The following is a 25031-nucleotide window of genomic DNA, read 5'->3' on the forward strand; positions in this document are numbered from 1 at the left end:
TATTATAGCCCGCGACCCACATGTCCTTAATGTCCAGAGACAACTCTAATTAGTAGACATTAAATAAAAAGGCAATGGTTGGTTGCACTGTTGTATCACGTGGCTTTTTCTTCCCTGTGGCTATCAAAGTATTCTTCAGTACATCCGTCCTCATATGACCTTATATGTTGCAAGGATGGCATCTTCGACACTAATAAACAAACAAACAAAACAACCCTCTAGGGGTCTAGACGGAGTTACAAGTGCTTGACCCTATTTTGGTCTTTTCTATGTAGCAGTGGCGACCGTTTGTCGACATCAACACTTGTATTGCGTTTTCTAGCTAAATTTCCCCGAAAGAATTATACAGTAAGAATACATGATTGAATTGGTCGATAAATAGCAAATGTGCACACTAGTAAGATAGCAGTCACACATGGCCTGAGCCGACGCCTTCCACCTCATTTGCCTTGTTTGGAATCATTATTAAATTGATATATATTCTAAAGTATCTTTAAAGTATTTTACGCTCTCTAAACGAGGAAGTAGATATATATGTACAGTATGTAGAATATGTATTGACAGGCAACTGTATCAGTACATACAACTCCATATGTGTATTACAGTATAAACATTACAACATAATATATTGACAAATTACTCGTGGTAAAAAGGGGGTCTATATGTCGTTTATTTTTTGTTAAATGGAAATTGACAAATAAAACAAATTTTAAACTAAAAAGGGGTCACCGACTTTTACATAAAACTGTAATGTACCAGGGTAATTGAACTAGGCGTCCCTCGATGATGAGCGCTTACTTCTTCCACGACACCAGTTGTGTAATTCTATGTCTCGTACACATAAAGTCGCGTCCACAAAAAAGAAAAACAATATTTGGTGATGACAATGTCGCCGTTGATAGAGATTGGGTGACACAAATTTATTCATTTTCTTGTATATGTGTGACTGTGGGGTGGATTCGCATTCATATTGTGATATAGTCGTCCTCGCGCAAAAATAATGACTACAATCTACTTTATACATACATTGTATGTATTATTAGGTTATTGCTTTTAATGGATTTACTTATAGATATCCCGTACAACATAAGTATGTATCAAAGTATGTACGCATGAAATAATAATTCTTTAAAAAAGATGTCAGTGGTTCACCGCCTACATGACTTCGCGATACCTCGAACAGACTGTGTTCTTAATACAGCTACCAAGTGTATACTTCTTGCGATCGTTTACACATTCAAATGCACCACAGCCGTCACAAAGACGATATGAGTCCGAAGTCCATGACATCATATCTTTTAAGTAAGTTCAATAATGACTTTTCTTTTAATTAATGAGATGTTAGAAAAAGCCAATCACCTGAAACTAAATGAGAAATGGTTATCTTCATCTGTAGTTAACTTTGTAATATCGTCAGTGACTAATATCATTTGTCAGATGAGGGCGATCATTCTGTATCAAAATCTCGTTCAAGGCGAAGCCTACATATACCAAATGTCAGTCCGAGACCAAAGATAAATCCCTCTCACACATACGGGTGATATATTCTTTTCTTGCACATAATTAATGTAAATTGCATAATCTTTGGAAATAGCATAAACGATACGACTTATTTGTAATCAAAAATAATTTAAATTCCTCTGAAATACATCCTTTTTAGTTATGCTTCAGAAAATAAATCTGGTATAATTGTGTACACTTTTAAAAACGCAATTGCAATGATCGGCAGCACTGAGAGTCGGGAAATGATAAACGAGTACTCCTTCTGTTTTCCATTTGCCTCAGAGGCGACTTGCGTGGGAATCCCTTGCAAAATTCGAGATTTTCTTTCGTGTCCTTTTCCCTTACAAATGCTTCCACAAATGTTTTTCTTTTTTTTTTTCTCATAATGCCCCACCAAGCAAAGCATTGCTTCGGGGTTTATGGCAGAACGCCTGCACATGAAATTAAGGTAGTAATTAAAATGTATACTGAATGATTTTTGAATTCGTTCGCTTTAACATTGGAAGCTATCGAAAACTGCATTAAACCCGTTTTCTCTTTCCCGAGATATGAGCCGTCAAAACTGGCTATTATAACCTGTCGGTAAAAAGCCAAATCGATATATACCGAGATGTAACTCAGAACAGATTTACATCGTTTATGTTCAACAGTTCTGTAAAATAGCTTTTATAATTATGTTAACGCAGGACGTATGTTGGCGGACGTAGACCTCTAAGGACATGGTCTTAGATGACAGACTCGAACATCTAAATAAATTATCTTATATTTATATTTGTGTTAAGTCGATCTATATTATAACATGTAAACCACTCGTACACAAAACAACATCAATAGATATTTGCCATGTAGACAATGTGTTATTGTACAGGTAACGAAATGGACCTTCATCTCAGGTATAACAGTGTACGGGGTGTGCATATCTATGTCCGTTGTTTTAGGCATTGCACTTTTTGATGCCAAATGTATAGAGGAATTGTGTTATATGTATACATATATATCTGAAATATTGCTAAAGATATTTAACAATAACAATTATTAAAAAAGAACGATATGTATTTACTTCGATTTGTGGGACAAAGCAATATATCAAACCAAACATCAATTTTAAATTAATTAAACAATTAATACATGTATGTACCGAGTTCAGAAAAATACAAATATCGTCTGATAAGATCTGGTCATGTCACACGCATGAATACACACGCAAATTGTTGCGTTAACATTTTGTATAAAGCATACCTGTACATTCTTGACCGTGGTTAATTTATTCAAACAGTTAATTAGGCATTGCCACACATGTAGCAAATCACGTATCGGTTGTCCATTTGTAATTACTTCATTTCAGCTATGGTTCCATTCAATTAACAACAGAGTAAACGTACATTTCTTGCATTTGGGAGTCATATCATCCGCTACATAATGGTCAACACACACGAAAACAATGAATGAATACATTGAAATGAAAACTGAAACCGAAATAAATTATTGAGAAAAAAAATGCATGCATTTGCAAAAGTATGAGAGTCCAATTAATGTTTAATCTGCGAATCAATAACAAATAAAAACTGATACGCCTTCTAAACGCATCCAAGCTTGGTTAGCTTGATTGACAATAGCCAAATAAAGACTTCAAATATCTTGACTCAATGTTAACCATCAAATTGATTTAAAATGTTAAATGTTTGTGATGAGTTAGCCTTGAAAGGTAGTCGGCCATTAATAAGGACCAGAAGATACCTGCTAGTGGTGAACTTAGTTTTTGTCGGTTAGGTTCGAAATGTCAAGTTTTATATTTATTGGTAAAAACATAACTGCAAACAAAATGTTCGACACAAACAAGGACGTTTTGGTATAATTTAGAACGAACGGGCCCAAAGATATATTCAACACAACCGCTGAATTCGAATTAACAGTGTTCAAAATATCTGTGTTTAATTTGATACGATAAAGAAGGGGAAATGCTGACAGAACAAAACATTCGACTCATCCGATGTATTCGATTCAATCGTCTTCAACACAATTCAATTTTACTGTACATTTCCCGAGGAGGTCTAGATTACACTTGTGATTCGTGATCTGAAAGTGCAGATCATGAGGATTTGTAGTCTTATATAATACAATTTCTGAGAAGTTTATAAATAATTGCTATTTTTCTCCATTTGTTTATGCAATTTTCGTCCATAATATACACAATGTGGTTATGTTCGTTAAGCCATCGCAGTACGACATGATGTACTCGCAATGGTCCTGTCATTTTCCGATCATAGATACATCAATTTCTTATGAAAATATTGATCTTACAACCATGCTCGTCAATATAGCATATAGTTAAATATCAAATATTACAATGATATCGCACTATATTACCGGGTGATATTTGATCCCATGCTTCGTCTCTCTAAATTGGGTATATATAGTATGGCGGATATAACGCAATGGTGACGTCAAAGCTAGATAGGTCACTATCTAGGACGTTTCAGCTAGATAGGTCACTATCTAGGACGTCAAAGCTAGATAGGTCACTATCTAGGACATAACAGCTAGATAAGTTACTTTCGAGGACGTTTCAGCTAGATAGGTTATTATCTAGGACGTTACAGCAAGATAAGTCACTATCTAGGACGTTACAGCTAGAGAGGTTACTACATGTATCTAGAACGTCACAGCTAGAAAGGTGACTATATAAGACGTTACAGCTAGATCATTTACAATCTAGGCCATTACAGCTAGATAGGTCATTATCAAGGACGTCACAGCTACATAGGCCACTATCTAGGACATTGTAGCTAGATACATGTAGATCACTATATATTATATAAGTAGGACGTCACAGTTAGATAGGTCACATCTAGGGCGAATGATATTCGTGTACCTGTACAAGTGTGCAATCCACGAAAACGAGTTCAATTTCTGCCCGACCTCCCATGAAAAGTATCGTTGTAATCTCTAAGGACCGACATTTAATGTTCATCTATTTCATATTTTAATATGATATATTTTGAGAAGAAATGTGACAAAGGAGGAATGATGCTTGATTTTATACGGAATGAGTCGAAAGTTACTAATTGAGGTATTCTATAAAGTTTAAACCCAACAATTGGTTATCTGTTTATCCACGGCGCTATTTCTACAGGAATGATGAAATTCCCCTTCTTTAACTGTTCTCCGGAGTCCCAAATAAAAAAAAAAAAATAAACATTCGCGGCAGGGGAATAGTTGGTTCCAGATTTATGCAAATAGCAGAAAGCTATCAGTACCAATAATCGTAATATTATGTAAATCAAATTTATGTTAGCCGTAAAACCCGACGCCGAATCTGTGTCAATATCACAAACATGCTACTCCTAAAAACAGAGTAATTTATTGGTGTAATCTAATTTAGTTAATATCGGATGAATGTTATCTTTAATATGCATGTCGAGCATAGAGCTGTAACGTCCTCTTATGATTCCGATGAAGCTTGCGTTCTTTCATTGATTTTACGATGATACGGGTCTCATTGGAATGTATTTAACTATAATACCCCTGCTTGTCAAGGAAGACGACGCATTGAAACAAAATGGCATCGTCTAGTGTTTTAAAAGCAATTACTGATTAAATAGTTAAATAAATAATTAATATAATTTCGTCTAATCTCTTATTTTACCAGGTATTTTTAATATCATTTTTCTATTGTATTTCCAGATGACGTGGTAGTTCAGGACTTGACTTTGCCGGAAGATTGTTTTGGATTACAATATATCTAGCCCGTCACATTTAACATTTACCACTTGTTAATTGGTGCAGAGGTTATAACTGGAGCTGAATTAACTTGAAATCTTAATGTTATGTACGATGATTTACCAGTAGAGGTTATAACTGGAGCTGAATTAACTTGAAATCTCAATGTTATGTACGATGATTTACCTGTAGAGGTAATAACTGGAGCTGAATGAACTTGAAATCTCAATGTAATAAACTTGAGCTGAATAAACTGATAATCTTAATGTTATATATGATGCAATACATGTTGAGTAAATAACTTGAGTTGTATTAGCTGAAAAGTCAATGTTATATAGGAACTTTATCTGTAGAGGAAATAACTGGAGTTGAAAAAAGTGAAATATTCAAAGTCATATACGCGTTTTACCTGCGTAGGTAATACCTAGAGTTGTTTTAACCAAAATTGCAATGTTTTATACGACGCTTGACCTGTAGAGGAAATAGCTGGAGTCGTTTTATCTTGAAAAGTCAATGTTTTATACGACGCTTGACCTGTAGAGGAAATAGCTGGAGTCGTTTTATCTTGAAAAGTCAATGTTTTATACGACGCTTGACCTGTAGAGGAAATAGCTGGAGTCGTTTTATCTTGAAAAGTCAATGTTATATACGGAGCTTGACCTGTAGAGGAAATAGCTGGAGTCGTTTTAGCTTGAAAAGTCAATGTTATATACGGAGCTTGACCTGTAGAGGAAATAGCTGGAGTCGTTTTATCTTGAAAAGTCAATGTTATATACGGAGCTTGACCTGTAGAGGAAATAGCTGGAGTCGTTTTAGCTTGAAAAGTCAATGTTATATACGGAGCTTGACCTGTAGAGGAAATAGCTGGAGTCGTTTTATCTTGAAAAGTCAATGTTATATACGGAGCTTGACCTGTAGAGGAAATAGCTGGAGTCGTTTTATCTTGAAAAGTCAATGTTATATACGGAGCTTGACCTGTAGAGGAAATAGCTGGAGTCGTTTTAGCTTGAAAAGTCAATGTTATATACGGAGCTTGACCTGTAGAGGAAATAGCTGGAGTCGTTTTATCTTGAAAAGTCAATGTTATATACGGAGCTTGACCTGTAGAGGAAATAGCTGGAGTCGTTTTATCTTGAAAAGTCAATGTTATATACGAAGCTTGACCTGTAGAGGAAATAGCTGGAGTCGTTTTAGCTTGAAAAGTCAATGTTATATACGGAGCTTGACCTGTAGAGGAAATAGCTGGAGTCGTTTTATCTTGAAAAGTCAATGTTTTATACGACGCTTGACCTGTAGAGGAAATAGCTGGAGTCGTTTTATCTTGAAAAGTCAATGTTATATACGGAGCTTGACCTGTAGAGGAAATAGCTGGAGTCGTTTTAGCTTGAAAAGTCAATGTTTTATACGACGCTTGACCTGTAGAGGAAATAGCTGGAGTCGTTTCAGCTTGAAAAGTCAATGTTATATACGGAGCTTGACCTGTAGAGGAAATAGCTGGAGTCGTTTTAGCTTGAAAAGTCAATGTTTTATACGACGCTTGACCTGTAGAGGAAATAGCTGGAGTCGTTTTAGCTTGAAAAGTCAATGTTTTATACGACGCTTGACCTGTAGAGGAAATAGCTGGAGTCGTTTTATCTTGAAAAGTCAATGTTATATACGGAGCTTGACCTGTAGAGGAAATAGCGGGAGTCGTTTTAGCTTGAAAAGTCAATGTTTTATACGACGCTTGACCTGTAGAGGAAATAGCTGGAGTCGTTTTATCTTGAAAAGTCAATGTTATATACGGAGCTTGACCTGTAGAGGAAATAGCGGGAGTCGTTTTAGCTTGAAAAGTCAATGTTTTATACGACGCTTGACCTGTAGAGGAAATAGCTGGAGTCGTTTTATCTTGAAAAGTCAATGTTATATACGGAGCTTGACCTGTAGAGGAAATAGCGGGAGTCGTTTTAGCTTGAAAAGTCAATGTTTTATACGACGCTTGACCTGTAGAGGAAATAGCTGGAGTCGTTTTATCTTGAAAAGTCAATGTTATATACGGAGCTTGACCTGTAGAGGAAATAGCGGGAGTCGTTTTAGCTTGAAAAGTCAATGTTTTATACGACGCTTGACCTGTAGAGGAAATAGCTGGAGTCGTTTTAGCTTGAAAAGTCAATGTTTTATACGACGCTTGACCTGTAGAGGAAATAGCTGGAGTCGTTTTATCTTGAAAAGTCAATGTTTTATACGACGCTTGACCTGTAGAGGAAATAGCTGGAGTCGTTTTATCTTGAAAAGTCAATGTTTTATACGACGCTTGACCTGTAGAGGAAATAGCTGGAGTCGTTTTATCTTGAAAAGTCAATGTTTTATACGACGCTTGACCTGTAGAGGAAATAGCTGGAGTCGTTTTATCTTGAAAAGTCAATGTTTTATACGACGCTTGACCTGTAGAGGAAATAGCTGGAGTCGTTTTAGCTTGAAAAGTCAATGTTATATACGGAGCTTGACCTGTAGAGGAAATAGCTGGAGTCGTTTTATCTTGAAAAGTCAATGTTTTATACGACGCTTGACCTGTAGAGGAAATAGCTGGAGTCGTTTTATCTTGAAAAGTCAATGTTTTATACGACGCTTGACCTGTAGAGGAAATAGCTGGAGTCGTTTTAGCTTGAAAAGTCAATGTTATATACGGAGCTTGACCTGTAGAGGAAATAGCTGGAGTCGTTTTATCTTGAAAAGTCAATGTTTTATACGACGCTTGACCTGTAGAGGAAATAGCTGGAGTCGTTTTATCTTGAAAAGTCAATGTTTTATACGACGCTTGACCTGTAGAGGAAATAGCTGGAGTCGTTTTAGCTTGAAAAGTCAATGTTTTATACGACGCTTGACCTGTAGAGGAAATAGCTGGAGTCGTTTTAGCTTGAAAAGTCAATGTTATATACGGAGCTTGACCTGTAGAGGAAATAGCTGGAGTCGTTTTATCTTGAAAAGTCAATGTTTTATACGACGCTTGACCTGTAGAGGAAATAGCTGGAGTCGTTTTATCTTGAAAAGTCAATGTTTTATACGACGCTTGACCTGTAGAGGAAATAGCTGGAGTCGTTTTAGCTTGAAAAGTCAATGTTATATACGGAGCTTGACCTGTAGAGGAAATAGCTGGAGTCGTTTTATCTTGAAAAGTCAATGTTTTATACGACGCTTGACCTGTAGAGGAAATAGCTGGAGTCGTTTTATCTTGAAAAGTCAATGTTATATACGGAGCTTGACCTGTAGAGGAAATAGCTGGAGTCGTTTTAGCTTGAAAAGTCAATGTTTTATACGACGCTTGACCTGTAGAGGAAATAGCTGGAGTCGTTTTATCTTGAAAAGTCAATGTTTTATACGACGCTTGACCTGTAGAGGAAATAGCTGGAGTCGTTTTAGCTTGAAAAGTCAATGTTATATACGGAGCTTGACCTGTAGAGGAAATAGCTGGAGTCGTTTTATCTTGAAAAGTCAATGTTTTATACGACGCTTGACCTGTAGAGGAAATAGCTGGAGTCGTTTTATCTTGAAAAGTCAATGTTATATACGGAGCTTGACCTGTAGAGGAAATAGCTGGAGTCGTTTTAGCTTGAAAAGTCAATGTTATATACGGAGCTTGACCTGTAGAGGAAATAGCTGGAGTCGTTTTAGCTTGAAAAGTCAATGTTATATACGGAGCTTGACCTGTAGAGGAAATAGCTGGAGTCGTTTTATCTTGAAAAGTCAATGTTATATACGGAGCTTGACCTGTAGAGCAAATAGCTGGAGTCGTTTTAGCTTGAAAAGTCAATGTTATATACGGAGCTTGACCTGTAGAGGAAATAGCTGGAGTCGTTTTATCTTGAAAAGTCAATGTTATATACGGAGCTTGACCTGTAGAGGAAATAGCTGGAGTCGTTTTATCTTGAAAAGTCAATGTTATATACGGAGCTTGACCTGTAGAGGAAATAGCTGGAGTCGTTTTATCTTGAAAAGTCAATGTTATATACGGAGCTTGACCTGTAGAGGAAATAGCTGGAGTCGTTTTATCTTGAAAAGTCAATGTTATATACGGAGCTTGACCTGTAGAGGAAATAGCTGGAGTCGTTTTATCTTGAAAAGTCAATGTTATATACGAAGCTTGACCTGTAGAGGAAATAGCTGGAGTCGTTTTAGCTTGAAAAGTCAATGTTATATACGGAGCTTGACCTGTAGAGGAAATAGCTGGAGTCGTTTTATCTTGAAAAGTCAATGTTTTATACGACGCTTGACCTGTAGAGGAAATAGCTGGAGTCGTTTTATCTTGAAAAGTCAATGTTATATACGGAGCTTGACCTGTAGAGGAAATAGCTGGAGTCGTTTTAGCTTGAAAAGTCAATGTTTTATACGACGCTTGACCTGTAGAGGAAATAGCTGGAGTCGTTTCAGCTTGAAAAGTCAATGTTATATACGGAGCTTGACCTGTAGAGGAAATAGCTGGAGTCGTTTTATCTTGAAAAGTCAATGTTTTATACGACGCTTGACCTGTAGAGGAAATAGCTGGAGTCGTTTTAGCTTGAAAAGTCAATGTTTTATACGACGCTTGACCTGTAGAGGAAATAGCTGGAGTCGTTTTATCTTGAAAAGTCAATGTTATATACGGAGCTTGACCTGTAGAGGAAATAGCGGGAGTCGTTTTAGCTTGAAAAGTCAATGTTTTATACGACGCTTGACCTGTAGAGGAAATAGCTGGAGTCGTTTTATCTTGAAAAGTCAATGTTATATACGGAGCTTGACCTGTAGAGGAAATAGCGGGAGTCGTTTTAGCTTGAAAAGTCAATGTTTTATACGACGCTTGACCTGTAGAGGAAATAGCTGGAGTCGTTTTATCTTGAAAAGTCAATGTTATATACGGAGCTTGACCTGTAGAGGAAATAGCGGGAGTCGTTTTAGCTTGAAAAGTCAATGTTTTATACGACGCTTGACCTGTAGAGGAAATAGCTGGAGTCGTTTTATCTTGAAAAGTCAATGTTATATACGGAGCTTGACCTGTAGAGGAAATAGCGGGAGTCGTTTTAGCTTGAAAAGTCAATGTTTTATACGACGCTTGACCTGTAGAGGAAATAGCTGGAGTCGTTTTAGCTTGAAAAGTCAATGTTTTATACGACGCTTGACCTGTAGAGGAAATAGCTGGAGTCGTTTTATCTTGAAAAGTCAATGTTTTATACGACGCTTGACCTGTAGAGGAAATAGCTGGAGTCGTTTTATCTTGAAAAGTCAATGTTTTATACGACGCTTGACCTGTAGAGGAAATAGCTGGAGTCGTTTTATCTTGAAAAGTCAATGTTTTATACGACGCTTGACCTGTAGAGGAAATAGCTGGAGTCGTTTTATCTTGAAAAGTCAATGTTTTATACGACGCTTGACCTGTAGAGGAAATAGCTGGAGTCGTTTTAGCTTGAAAAGTCAATGTTATATACGGAGCTTGACCTGTAGAGGAAATAGCTGGAGTCGTTTTATCTTGAAAAGTCAATGTTTTATACGACGCTTGACCTGTAGAGGAAATAGCTGGAGTCGTTTTATCTTGAAAAGTCAATGTTTTATACGACGCTTGACCTGTAGAGGAAATAGCTGGAGTCGTTTTAGCTTGAAAAGTGAATGTTATATACGGAGCTTGACCTGTAGAGGAAATAGCTGGAGTCGTTTTATCTTGAAAAGTCAATGTTTTATACGACGCTTGACCTGTAGAGGAAATAGCTGGAGTCGTTTTATCTTGAAAAGTCAATGTTATATACGGAGCTTGACCTGTAGAGGAAATAGCTGGAGTCGTTTTAGCTTGAAAAGTCAATGTTTTATACGACGCTTGACCTGTAGAGGAAATAGCTGGAGTCGTTTTATCTTGAAAAGTCAATGTTTTATACGACGCTTGACCTGTAGAGGAAATAGCTGGAGTCGTTTTAGCTTGAAAAGTCAATGTTATATACGGAGCTTGACCTGTAGAGGAAATAGCTGGAGTCGTTTTATCTTGAAAAGTCAATGTTTTATACGACGCTTGACCTGTAGAGGAAATAGCTGGAGTCGTTTTATCTTGAAAAGTCAATGTTATATACGGAGCTTGACCTGTAGAGGAAATAGCTGGAGTCGTTTTAGCTTGAAAAGTCAATGTTATATACGGAGCTTGACCTGTAGAGGAAATAGCTGGAGTCGTTTTAGCTTGAAAAGTCAATGTTATATACGGAGCTTGACCTGTAGAGGAAATAGCTGGAGTCGTTTTATCTTGAAAAGTCAATGTTATATACGGAGCTTGACCTGTAGAGCAAATAGCTGGAGTCGTTTTAGCTTGAAAAGTCAATGTTATATACGGAGCTTGACCTGTAGAGGAAATAGCTGGAGTCGTTTTATCTTGAAAAGTCAATGTTATATACGGAGCTTGACCTGTAGAGGAAATAGCTGGAGTCGTTTTAGCTTGAAAAGTCAATGTTATATACGGAGCTTGACCTGTAGAGGAAATAGCTGGAGTCGTTTTAGCTTGAAAAGTCAATGTTATATACGGAGCTTGACCTGTAGAGGAAATAGCTGGAGTCGTTTTATCTTGAAAAGTCAATGTTATATACGGAGCTTGACCTGTAGAGGAAATAGCTGGAGTCGTTTTAGCTTGAAAAGTCAATGTTAAATACGGAGCTTGACCTGTAGAGGAAATAGCTGGAGTCGTTTTATCTTGAAAAGTCAATGTTTTATACGACGCTTGACCTGTAGAGGAAATAGCTGGAGTCGTTTTATCTTGAAAAGTCAATGTTTTATACGGAGCTTGACCTGTAGAGGAAATAGCTGGAGTCGTTTTATCTTGAAAAGTCAATGTTTTATACGGAGCTTGACCTGTAGAGGAAATAGCTGGAGTCGTTTTATCTTGAAAAGTCAATGTTTTATACGGAGCTTGACCTGTAGAGGAAATAGCTGGAGTCGTTTTATCTTGAAAAGTCAATGTTATATACGGATCTTGACCTGTAGAGGAAATAGCTGGAGTCGTTTTAGCTTGAAAAGTCAATGTTTTATACGACGCTTGACCTGTAGAGGAAATAGCGGGAGTCGTTTTAGCTTGAAAAGTCAATGTTTTATACGACGCTTGACCTGTAGAGGAAATAGCTGGAGTCGTTTTATCTTGAAAAGTCAATGTTATATACGGAGCTTGACCTGTAGAGGAAATAGCGGGAGTCGTTTTATCTTGAAAAGTCAATGTTATATACGGAGCTTGACCTGTAGAGGAAATAGCTGGAGTCGTTTTATCTTGAAAAGTCAATGTTATATACGGAGCTTGACCTGTAGAGGAAATAGCTGGAGTCGTTTTATCTTGAAAAGTCAATGTTATATACGGAGCTTGACCTGTAGAGGAAATAGCTGGAGTCGTTTTAGCTTGAAAAGTCAATGTTATATACGGAGCTTGACCTGTAGAGGAAATAGCTGGAGTCGTTTTATCTTGAAAAGTCAATGTTATATACGGAGCTTGACCTGTAGAGGAAATAGCTGGAGTCGTTTTATCTTGAAAAGTCAATGTTATATACGGAGCTTGACCTGTAGAGGAAATAGCTGGAGTCGTTTTATCTTGAAAAGTCAATGTTATATACGGAGCTTGACCTGTAGAGGAAATAGCTGGAGTCGTTTTATCTTGAAAAGTCAATGTTATATACGGAGCTTGACCTGTAGAGGAAATAGCTGGAGTCGTTTTAGCTTGAAAAGTCAATGTTATATACGGAGCTTGACCTGTAGAGGAAATAGCTGGAGTCGTTTTATCTTGAAAAGTCAATGTTATATACGGAGCTTGACCTGTAGAGGAAATAGCTGGAGTCGTTTTATCTTGAAAAGTCAATGTTATATACGGAGCTTGACCTGTAGAGGAAATAGCGGGAGTTGTTTTATCTTGAAAAGTCAATGTTATATACGGAGCTTGACCTGTAGAGGAAATAGCTGGAGTCGTTTTATCTTGAAAAGTCAATGTTATATACGGAGCTTGACCTGTAGAGGAAATAGCTGGAGTCGTTTTAGCTTGAAAAGTCAATGTTAAATACGGAGCTTGACCTGTAGAGGAAATAGCTGGAGTCGTTTTAGCTTGAAAGAACTTTACCCCAGAGAAAATAACTGGAATTGAATCAGTTGGAAAATCCAATATAATATACCACGCTTTATCTGCTATATATTAATACATGTAGTTTATAGTTTATTGGAAACAATCATTATTGCTTCACACAGGTATACCTTTATTATTGTGTTTATGTGATCAACTGGGTAGACTTTTTGCCTGGAAGTGCTAATTACTGTAAAATTGCATAACAACAATATATACATGTATATGTTATGACACCCAGCATTGTAGATATTTCCAAGGTTTAATATTCTCATAATAGGAATCGATATCCTCTGTCAAACACCAAAGTCATAACAGAATAGATAATACACCAGCATCATTACCATAACGATGCACCTCGATGCGTTGAACAGGTCTTCAATATTTAGAGAAGCATTAATTTGTATAGGTCATGATATGATGGTTATTTCTAATTATTCGTACGAGACATGTTTTAGATTAAGTAATGTATTACGATTCAGCATATCGAACATATGTTGGAATGTCCAACTTGTTCAAAGTGATTGAATGTGTTATTTGATAATGAAACAACATGATTGTACATGTATATGAACATATCTCTGTTTTCAAACAATAGATTAAGATACAAGCATTATTCCTCTAGACGAAGTGGAAAGTTCCTGATAAATGTTATCATTGTGCCAACCAAACATAACATGCCCGTACTAAGAAAATCGGATAATAAATACTGACATCCAAAACAAAAGAAAATCACATGAATATCCATGGAACCGGAGATGTACTTCATTAATGATATGCTTTTCTGTATATCAAGGGGATGTAGGAATGGTTAAATGGTTGGGAAAAGCCGACGGTTAAAAGGCATGTCGAAAGGAATGGAGAACATTGTAAACGAGTGTATACCGAACAATACAAAGACCATTCATGCTTTCAAGTCGTAATTCAGATAAATGCATATGCATCACTTCGCATGATGTGCTTCCATTATAATACATCAGATGGAAATTGTTTCCCAACTGGAGATGATGTGCATACTAATATCTTACTGAACTCTACTTTGATTAAAAAAACTAAATACAATTCAAGATCGCCTTTCCAGGAAACCTATTTTATGTCAATTGTCAGGTTTACGCGCATGCGTGATGGAAGTTATGTGTCAGTCATTCACGATCCTAAGTCTATAAAGAAATCCAGAGTATTGGAAAAGTCAACGACTCTGGGGTTTAATGCATACTTTTATAGTTCACAAGCATTTTATATTTGTTTTTACAACGGTTTAGACATATAGCGTGCAGACAAAAGTCTAGGTCAACCTCTCGACGGACATTCATTCGGATTTTTCGTTTGTTAACCAATTCAAATAGACGACGATACAATAAGAAGAGAGATTCAAGAGAAAGGAGTGTTATCATGATCGATTGAACCACAATAATTTTGTTCTTAAATTAAAATTGATGAATTAAGATTTAAATTGAAACTAATAAATTGAACAGGATTACTAATAAATATTACATTTGTGACCGATTTGATTTTTACTAGTACATTTCTCAGTCTTGCCTCATATATATTTATGTCATGGTACAACGGTGTCAAGCGTACAACAGAACTTTTTTCTTTCTTTTTTTTCTTTTTTTTTTTTCCGAAGAAGATGCATTTTTGAAATATTTATTTGCGGTCAAATTCACAGAAATAAGCAAACCTAAACGTCCAGTTAAAGCAGACAAATATACGATGTGTCATGTGATCGTTAATACCAATACCTATTGAATCTCTAAAACAAAATCTGTAAATACATATGTATTCACACCATGCGTGCTGCTATGACAAATGTATAATATGTTTAATTGACAGGAACCACAGATTCTTAAAGTGTTTTCGAATGGAGACATTTGTATTATCATTAACTACAAAATTATTGGCTTGGTTTCTCATTATAATTCCTAAATCTCGTTTTGATTTTGGCTATCTATGAATTGTTACTTTTCCTCGGGAATCATGTATCTTAGTCTCTAGCCTGGAAACTAACCAGACAATTATGATAAGAGAAATGGGCGACATCTTAAATAATTTTCGTTATAAGGCGAGACATCAGTAAACCGTGAAGTATTGTCAACTTAACATGTCAACTTGTATAATGTGTGTCAAGCATCCCGCCTTCAGTTAAGAATCCTTGTGTACGTGGACTTAGATACTTCAACAGCTAAAACAATCTCTCTGTTATGATGTATGATATTCTTTATGAACAACACTTAAAATGCAGTCATTCAGAATTTATTTACAATGCATGATATACCATGGGTGATACATACTCTACAGTTGGTCGACAAAAGCTATGGGTTTGTATCCTAACAAATGCGCGGTACTGCTAATGCTTGCATGGTGATTAACTTGTTTAAAATGACCGTTCGTCATGCCAGTTGAAGCCAGTTTAACTCGATATGACAATGTCTATGGTACTGGGCGTTATTGCATTCTCTACATGTTAATATACGACTCTGCTGTGCTCCATTGTCATCAATTGTATTGCGATTACATTGGTAGATTTTCACCGCCATTTGCAATTGATAAAAAGGTTCCCAATACAAAAGTTATGAAGATTATTGTCCGGATATAGCATTCATACGTATGTTATATAAACCAGTGTGTTGTATTAGCGTTGTGTTATTCCTTATACAGACAACAAATTAAAACCCTTATATTGTAACCCATGACAGTAAATAAAAATATACCTCTGAACTAAACACATTGACACTTTCTCGTCATATTGAAAATTTGTGTTTTATGGGAATTATGATCGTCATCATGTTCATATTGGAAGATTGATTTCCTTGCATGTGATTAGTCCTACGTGTTCAGTGGTCAGTATATCAGGTGATACCGTGGTCACGTCCACTTCCCGTGTTATCATTTAGAGATACATACCCTTCCAACATATACAAATAAGACGTTGATGACTGCGGAGAAGACCCTTGATATTGTGAGGAATGTCCAGGTTCCTCGGTAATTCCAGTTTTGACTTTGTGAGTTATTTTATTATTGTTAATAAATAATAAGAAAAACATAATACCTCGCTTCTGTGTTACCATACTGAGTTATATTTCATGAATAAAAAAGCCAGGTCAGGTGTTCATCACGAGGGTTAAGGTTTTCATCATCCCAACCGCCATTATCTAGGAAATTAGGAATGTGTGACAAAAACGATGACATCACGTGATTGTAAAACATATATGGAAATGTATGGTTACGCTGCATAAAGCGATAGTGTCATCTCTGTGAAAATATATTTTAGTCATTTTATGTCTTGTATATGTAAATAAATAAATCAAAACTACTAAAGATTTGTGTTCTATTCCTCGGATTGTATTGTATCCATTTAATGTCACGAACCGAAACAGTAGTTGCCATGGTGACACTTTTAAAATATCTAACATGATATGATTTCACTTAAGAACACTTTAAACTTGCTGTTTTGTTTAAAGATTATCTATTGTACATGTAGAGTTATTTCATCTTAAACACACTTATATACCAGACCTCTGTGTCAATATCAAGACAAATAAAACATAGCAGCTATAATCGTATTATCGTACAAGCAGATAGTGCATATTAACTTAATGACAAAACAATACATTATTGTGTTGAATTAGCACAGATGACAATTCTCCGATTCACTGCAATGCTTCATCAAAGTTTTGTATTGACGAGATATAATCTGATACACAATATAATTTAGATCTTGTTGATGTGTTTTCTTGATCATTAAACTATTCTCTTTAGAAGTTATATAAGTTGAAATACTTACTGAGACCATAACTAGGAATTCTAAATTTCTGCAGGCATTGAAATTACAACATATTTATTATTTGTTTATTTGTTGTGTTTATTGCCACGTAAACAGTTTTTGTAAAGTGGAGTATTCCTGAACATGTTTGTATAAGCCTGCAACAAGTTCTTCGTTGTTAGAAATAATCCGGACGAAAACAATATGCATAAATTCATTATCCATACATTAAGGACCAAGCAATATTCTTGTTTTCTTTTGGTGTTTTCTGTACGGTATATTTTATTACTACTGGCGTCCAGATAGCATTTTATTCTCTTCTTATTGAAAATGTGGGATGGGCAATATATAGTAATTGTGCTATTTGGCGTAGTTCAACAGACATTCTGTGAAATCAAATGTTAAATCGTTTCAAAGAAAATTTTGTTTTTGTGTTTATTCACATTATATTCATATCCATTAGAAACGAACGCTGTATCTATATCGTTTACATCATGATGAATATTACATCGACACAACCAAGGTATAGTCCAGTTATACACGTGATCATTAAGCACGATTAATATGATTAGGCTTAAACATTGAAGTTTGTCTAAACCAAACAGTTTGTGTGGTAAGGACAGCTATCTGGGTGAATTTTTTTGGTCCATGTTCGCTTTAAGGAGGTGCTACTGTCACTTAAACCTGGTGCCCTTTGCAACTTGCTGTTCTTTTCATCACTACATTAGATTTATAAATACAGGGCCTATTTTTTCTGTTGCGAAAATAATAAAGGTAGGGGTTTATTGTGGAATTTACGTAACCAAACCAGGTTACTATTTTCCACAGCACCTCACTTATTGTATAGTTCATCAGAGGATCGATAATGTTGAATACAAAAAACGGCAGCCAGCAAATGAGGAAACAACCCAACATTATAGCTATTGTCCTGGCAACACTAGCCTCTCTCAACAGAAAGTGTTCCTTTTGTTTAGACTGTACTGCCAAACCGTCTGTCATTTGGCGAAGTTGTCGTGTTCGAACTCGAACGTTCCAGAAAATCTTAAAATTTAGCACAAGCATGAATATCGAAGGAATGTAGAAAGATATTACGGAGCATATAATGGCATAGTAGGCGTTTACTCTGAAATGGCACTCTGATGAACAAGAATAGTATTCTTCTATCCCAATCATGTGGACCTTTCCAAATATTAATCCGAATGAAATAACAGCCGGTAATGACCAGCACAGCATTAGTAACGTTGCCACACATGTTTGGCTGATAAGGTCGTGGTATCTGAAAGGTAGACATATCGCTACATACCGGTCTATTGTCATACACATCAAATGCAGGATGGACGAGGTTGTGAACATGACATCAAAACTCCACGCCATCAGACAGATATTTGGATCACTCAGCCACGCCATGTTACTCACTTCTTGCAGTATTGAGAACAGCATTACAAAAATCGCTACGGCGATGTCTGCTATGGCTAGAGACACGACAAACACATTGGCTTTCTGTCGGAAGTTACTGCGCCTCACAATGATGATGATGACCAAAAGATTTCCTAATATTGTCAACACCGGAAGACTTGAAAGGCAAATTATAACGAGTGTCGAAACGACGCCGTCTCCTAAAATTTGTTCCGGTTTCGGCTCGGGTCGACAACTAAGATTCACAGTCTTGTTCTCCATACTTCAGGATTGTTATAAAACCAACCTAATCTCAAGGAGCACCGAGATAGGTTGATATTAAGAAAGACAACAATCTACCGGACTTCCGACTTAAATTGGGTTAGTTTTGTACATCCACGCGTACCTTTATCTGCACTGACACTTTTTATTTCGATTTTCTGTCACGACCAAAAGCAGGAGCACAACGAACCGTTAAAACACGATTCATTAAACCGTAATTATCCGTACCTGGTTATCTCTACTCGTATCTTATTTCAGACATCCTTTCCTCAGTTCTATAACATCACACCTCAAGATCATATTACTGGAAATAACGCTCTTCAGGCGAATTCCATTTGTGTTAGGTTTGTGTTAAAGCTTTGTCCTTATGGAAAGAAACATATACATTCGATTTTGAAATGTCCTTCTGTATCTCAATGCTAACATGATTCCGCCGTCGCCTTAGTAACGTCTTCCTCCTTTCCCTGTTCCTTCGTTTTTGCTTTGTTTTTTGTTTTTTTGTTTTGTTTTTTTACCAAATTTTCTTGTTAAAACTTGGTTGTCTCGTGTTTAACACAACTTGGGGTATTAATACCTCCCAGCGACAATTTAATATCATATACAACTAATACATTAATATAAAAATCAGCACTAAAAGTCTAAATGTAGCTAGTTTAAGCTTTAACACATATCGCATCATAATAAGCATAAATGTTCCAGCACAGCTTAGATATAACTTCGACTCTGGTAATTATACACTGTCCAGATCTGTCTCTAAGAGCACTAGCAGCAACATTGTAATTAAAAAATGGTCGAATCTAATAGCGAATGCATATTGAGTCTTTCTTCTCTCAACTTTTATATATAGCGGTATCATACGTTAACTGCATCGGAACATTCAGTATCAACGTCGTCATCAGCTTAACAGTATTGTGTTCTTCTCGAAGTATTCACATCGGTTCCGTTTAATTCGGTCCGGATGGTTTTCATTGATCTGCCCATTCATTCTGAAAAAGAAATGTATGAGATGTACAAGTACAGTACAAGCGGCACAGAGATAGGTATCACTTAGACCTCATATATATCATTATATAATTACTCTGCTTGCTGTTACAAGCGCTATGATATCCATTTGCATTACGCAATTTGTGTAATGCACTCACAAGCGGTTATCTTATTGACTTCAATTCCAATATCATACAATGAACACGCAAAGCTTGTCATCATCATTAAATATTAATTTCGTTTGCAAAGATATCTAATTCAGACAAAACATCTGCAAGCATTTCATTTTTAAATACACAGTATTACATGATAAAGAAACTGATTAAATAATTAAATTAATGTGTTATCATCTATACGACATAAATATCTTACGGTTCGTTTTAATGACATTGATTTTGACTTATTCATCTGGAGTGCTTTATCATGCACGTACAATTAAATCATGATATAAACTTTCGATTGGGAATGGGAGAAGATACAGAAAATTGAATATGTTGGTACTTGACATGCCATGTGAATGCTAGAGATGTCCGTACGATGACAACAATTATTTAGGTAATGTCATGGTAATCACCCTATATAGAAATGATATTGTAGTATACTACGGATATAAGACGGTAATAACGATTCCTATAACACATATGTTATACATGTATATTGTAAATATAGAGATACCTCCTAAACAACGATTTTACATCTCGTTACCTGCAACTTGTCCCAGATACATTGAATTGATATGGACAAGACATTTATTATTACTGATAATTACAGCATTGGTCTGTTTTCTCTTAAATCCATGCCACATTTGTATACACATTTGTCAGTTTACAGTGCATGTATAGATTTTTTTTATAGAAATTTAATTGCAAATGTGTATAGTTTTTCTAAATATTCAAGTCACCCTACCATACTTTATTCTCAAACAGCTATATATTTTCAATGAGATGAAAGAGTATAAAACAGGACAGCTACCACAGTACGGCAATGTAACACAAACACTTGTATTTCTGGCTTAAGCCAGCTGATTATAGATATACAGCATATCCAACAGTATCAAGACCAAAATCATGAACAAAACGTTAAAATACAACAAGAGGCCCATAGGCCTTAACGGTCACCTGAGTTTCGATATATTTTAGCATATTAGACCTAATATTTGGTCTCTGGGTCTTTTGGTTATCAAGAAGAAGCCCTTATTTTTTTAGTATATTGACCCTGTGACCTTGAATGAAAGTCAAGGTCATCCATTTGAACAAACTTGGTAGCCCTTCATCCCAGCATGCTACAGACCTAATATTAGGTCTATGGGCCTTTTGTTATCAAAAAGAAGTCATTTAAACATTTAAGTATATTTGACGCATGTGACCTTGAATGAAGGACAAGGTAATCCTTTTGAACAAACTTGGTAGCCCTTCATCCCAGCATGCTACAAACTTAAAATTGGGTCTCTGGGCTTTTGTTATCAAGTAGAAGTCGTTTAAAGATTTAAGCATATTTGACCTCTGTAATCTTGAATAAAAGTCAAGATCACCCATTTGAACAACCTTGGTAGCCCTTCATCCCAGCATGCTACAGACCCAATATCAGGTCTCTGGGCCTGTTGGTAATTGAGAAGTTGAAAATGTAAATTGTTTACGACGCACGATGCACGACAGACGACGCCGGACAAAAGGCGATCGTAATAGGTCAACTTAGAATCTGTCTCAGGTGACCTAAACATCTTATTCTTACTACACCGGGTCACACTGTACCTTAGCGTGCACATTCGAACGCCTGAATTTTATTGATGTTGAGTTTTGCTGAAAGTATTATTGTTAAAAAACTTATTTCTGTTTTATTTCATTAGTTTGTAATAATAAATCGGCTAATGGAATAGAGAATGACACTTCGATCGTTGCAGAGCAACTAGTCTTATTATAATGTAGAGTTACATTTATTATAGTGAAAGCAATTTACTATGAACATACGTACAAAACGATCGAGGGTAAGTGTCGGTTTGGCATAGACCTGTATGACAATAAGCGAATATGATATTCAGCGCCAATTATGTTAAAACAAAGCTGCCAAATTCACCAGGTACATAAGCATCCTATTTGAAATCTGTGCATGTGTCTAATGCATACCCAGGAATCAATCCGTCATATTCATTCCCCTTCAATCTACCGATACATCATGCAGAGAGTGTGGTGCGTTCATACACTTTCAGTGAAAGGCACATGTTTCCGGTAGAAAAATGGGTGTTTCAATGTTTCTAACACGTTGACGTCAATCAAATATCGATTTTCTCCCGGTATAGCAGCAGTAATAATAGGTTGTTTTTGTTGTTCCAGACTCAGGTCGGACAGTTTGAGTTAAACCTAAATATTTTCATACAGTAGACGATATAGTTCTAACACGGAAACCTACTTCAACTGAATGATTGAGATAAATAGGATTTGTGTTTCCTGTAAGTAGTGTAAGACCCTTACATCATTGATCATTCGGAAGTATTCACACTAGTACGGAGTGATTCACACAGAAGAAAAGCATGGCTTTATCACGCTTTTTTACATACATTGATGTTCATATGACTTTAATGTTGAAAAGGGCACTACAAACTGAACACACTCATATGTTTCCGATGTCTTCCCCTTTCATATAATATGTGTTTTATCATGTTTTATATGTATCTGTGTTTTTCACGAAAGTTTGACTTAACAAAATCTTCAACATTTATTGTCAAAACAGTAGCCACGAAGACGGTTATACCACAAACAGCAATTTCTTCATATAGCCTATTAAACAACAAGGTGTTAGGACATTGAGCGACTAGCAATGAATTACGTCCTGAGCACACCAAGGTGTAAACTATCGGTAGAATTGATTGTAAAGCAAGTCTTAGCAGACGGAATGTATGGTAATGTCAATGCAGAGTTTCCAAAATGTCTGGAAGGTAATTGTAACATAAGCCTAACATAGAACAAGCCGTAGAGGATTCCAGTAGGAGATAATCTATTATTAATGCAAGTGTCACGGGTCCTAAATTACAGTCGAGTAAAGAATGAAGCGAGAATTAACATATACAAGAAGATTGAATAAGGAATAACAATGTTAAAATAAACTATTATTTCGATCACGATTGGGTTGCTTTCCGCCACGACTTAATGTCCGCTTAACTGGTTTTCTTAGTTTAATCTTTCAAATCAAATGAGTTTCGTTTGTTTAACTCTCATTCCATTTTTAAGTCACCATTTAAAAAATTTCGGTCGTATTGATTTTACACAAATAATTTCCCCCACGATAATTACTATTAAAAATGCAGCTTCCTGATAAAGTGTTAAATATTTGAAACACAGTCTATCAAATTGTCGTTACCAGACTTAACAGGGAAGAAGTCGCTCCTGCTTCCCTCTAATCCAAGATAAGTCCAGTGAGCATAAGTAAGATACGTAAATGTTAAGAGATTTATTTAAATATTTCATAAGAGAAATATGTAATATCGTCAAAATCAAAAGAAATATTTATATTGATTGCAAACAATATGTCAATACATACAACATGTATCAGTTAAGTAGACGGTAATTCGGACTCTGCACGGGTAATAATTCTACAAAATCACAAAAGGTACTAGTATAACTGCGCCATAGAGCTATTTCGTCCCTCTTGGACTTGTCAGTGAGTCCCAAGGGATTGGACCAAAAATGCGAAACAGGACAAAAGGGAATGGAAAGGTAAGAAAAATAATTTAATAAATTTATTAAAAATATTAGATCTCAAAAGTAAGTTAGGTTAATGGGTATGTTCTGAACAACTTCATTATTCAAATGAATTAAAACGAGACAAACAGGTTAAGATAAACTCGGGGACTGGAAATCCCATCAGCTGTGACAACCAGAACGTGAACAAAAGATAGATGCCATGAGCACATTATAAAACACAGATAATCAAATCTGGTACGGGTTAGGAAATCAGACAATAGGATGGGGATTATTTCGTTTTATTAGTAATACAATAAAAATGAGATAAATATTATATCATATAGGGTACTTGAACAGTTTTTACGTGAACAATTATCCAAACAACTATTGTGTAAGGTGGTAATGAATATTTACCTTATTGGTCTGTCCTCATGTTACCTATCCTTAGCTGTCCCTGTATTTTGTTATCGTTTATTTTCGTTTACGTTCTATTTATCAATGAACTGAAGTCACTTTTTACTGTCTTATTGTCTACCGTCACAACACATGTTACAGTATTGTCAAAGCAACGCAGCCAGGCACACCCAGTCGATAGATTTCTGCTTAGGGCGTACACAGACATTATAAACAGTTCAATACCAGATGCGTGTCTCCTTTTAAGGATGCAGGTCACTTTATCATGACATGTGCCTCCTTTATAAAAGATGTACACATTGAAAACTATTTTTAAAATAGGAATTATATGTTGGGAATATAAATGTATATTTCTCGGTAATTAGTTAGAGAAAAGTACTAAAAGTCATGTGCACTTTGAAATCTCGAGTATTTCTCAAGTAAATATTTCACATAATTGATATACACACATGTACCGAATACGTAAGCGTATACATTTTCGGGGTTTTTTTTTTGTTTGTTTGTTGTTGGGTTTTTTTTTGGGGGGGGGGGGGGGGGGGGGGGTTGCGCTGAAATCATACCGCTAAATTATGATTGCAGCTTTTATAAATCATTATATACAAGTATTTGTATTTTGTGGTTGCCCCAAATATCATACCAGTGATCTGTTTCAATTCCGGCATACGCTTAAATTTGAGTACGTCAAAAATGCATTTACACTACATATATCCTAGCATGAGCATTTTTCATTTTCGAGATTATACCGTTGTCCAGGTTAATTCAATGTTCCATAGTGGTGGCTTTATCTTAAGTATTCTTGAACTAGGGCCTCCATTTTATATCAGATTCAAGAAATAGTTTTCTAAACGTGCTCGTTTCCTATATCACATTGAAGAGAATTAAATACACGTGTATCCTTATGATTTTATAAACTACATGTTCTTCAAATAATTCGTAGAGTCCAAAGTCTACAATCTTAGCCAATTAAAGCTAATTGTGAAGTTATATCTTCTTTTTTTTTATAATTTTTTTATTTTCAAAGACATTTCATTTTGGATTACAAGGCAATAAACATCACATTCACACACCTCACATTCACACACTTCACATTCACACACATATATACTGAAGAAAACCAAACTGTCAATTAATGGGTGAAGTTATATCTTAATAAATATGTAATTTCTGTTCATCATCATTTTCATTATCACAATAAGCGATATTTCCTGAGGTAAAC

At 35.9% G+C, this 25031-nt stretch overlaps 2 protein-coding genes across 2 annotated transcripts in view; one reads left to right on the top strand and one right to left on the bottom strand.

The window, feature by feature from the left end:
• Nucleotides 1–5477, top strand: part of LOC117339004 (adhesion G-protein coupled receptor G2-like) — a 95593-nt gene extending 90116 nt beyond the window's left edge. Inside the window, exon 30 of the mRNA XM_033900369.1 lies at nt 5188–5477. Coding sequence (XP_033756260.1) covers nt 5188–5249 — 62 coding nt within the window. The 3' untranslated portion in view covers nt 5250–5477. The remainder of the gene's footprint in view (nt 1–5187) is intronic.
• Nucleotides 5478–17369: 11892 nt separating this feature from the next.
• The window catches only part of LOC117339933 (5-hydroxytryptamine receptor 4-like), a 39089-nt gene continuing 31427 nt past the window's right edge, over nt 17370–25031 (bottom strand). The window contains exon 2 of the mRNA XM_033901649.1: nt 17370–19726. Coding sequence (XP_033757540.1) covers nt 17742–18740 — 999 coding nt within the window. The 5' untranslated portion in view covers nt 18741–19726 and the 3' untranslated portion in view covers nt 17370–17741. The remainder of the gene's footprint in view (nt 19727–25031) is intronic.

This window comes from Pecten maximus, chromosome 12, assembly GCF_902652985.1.
Source record: "Pecten maximus chromosome 12, xPecMax1.1, whole genome shotgun sequence".
Taxonomy (NCBI): Eukaryota; Metazoa; Mollusca; class Bivalvia; order Pectinida; family Pectinidae; genus Pecten; species Pecten maximus.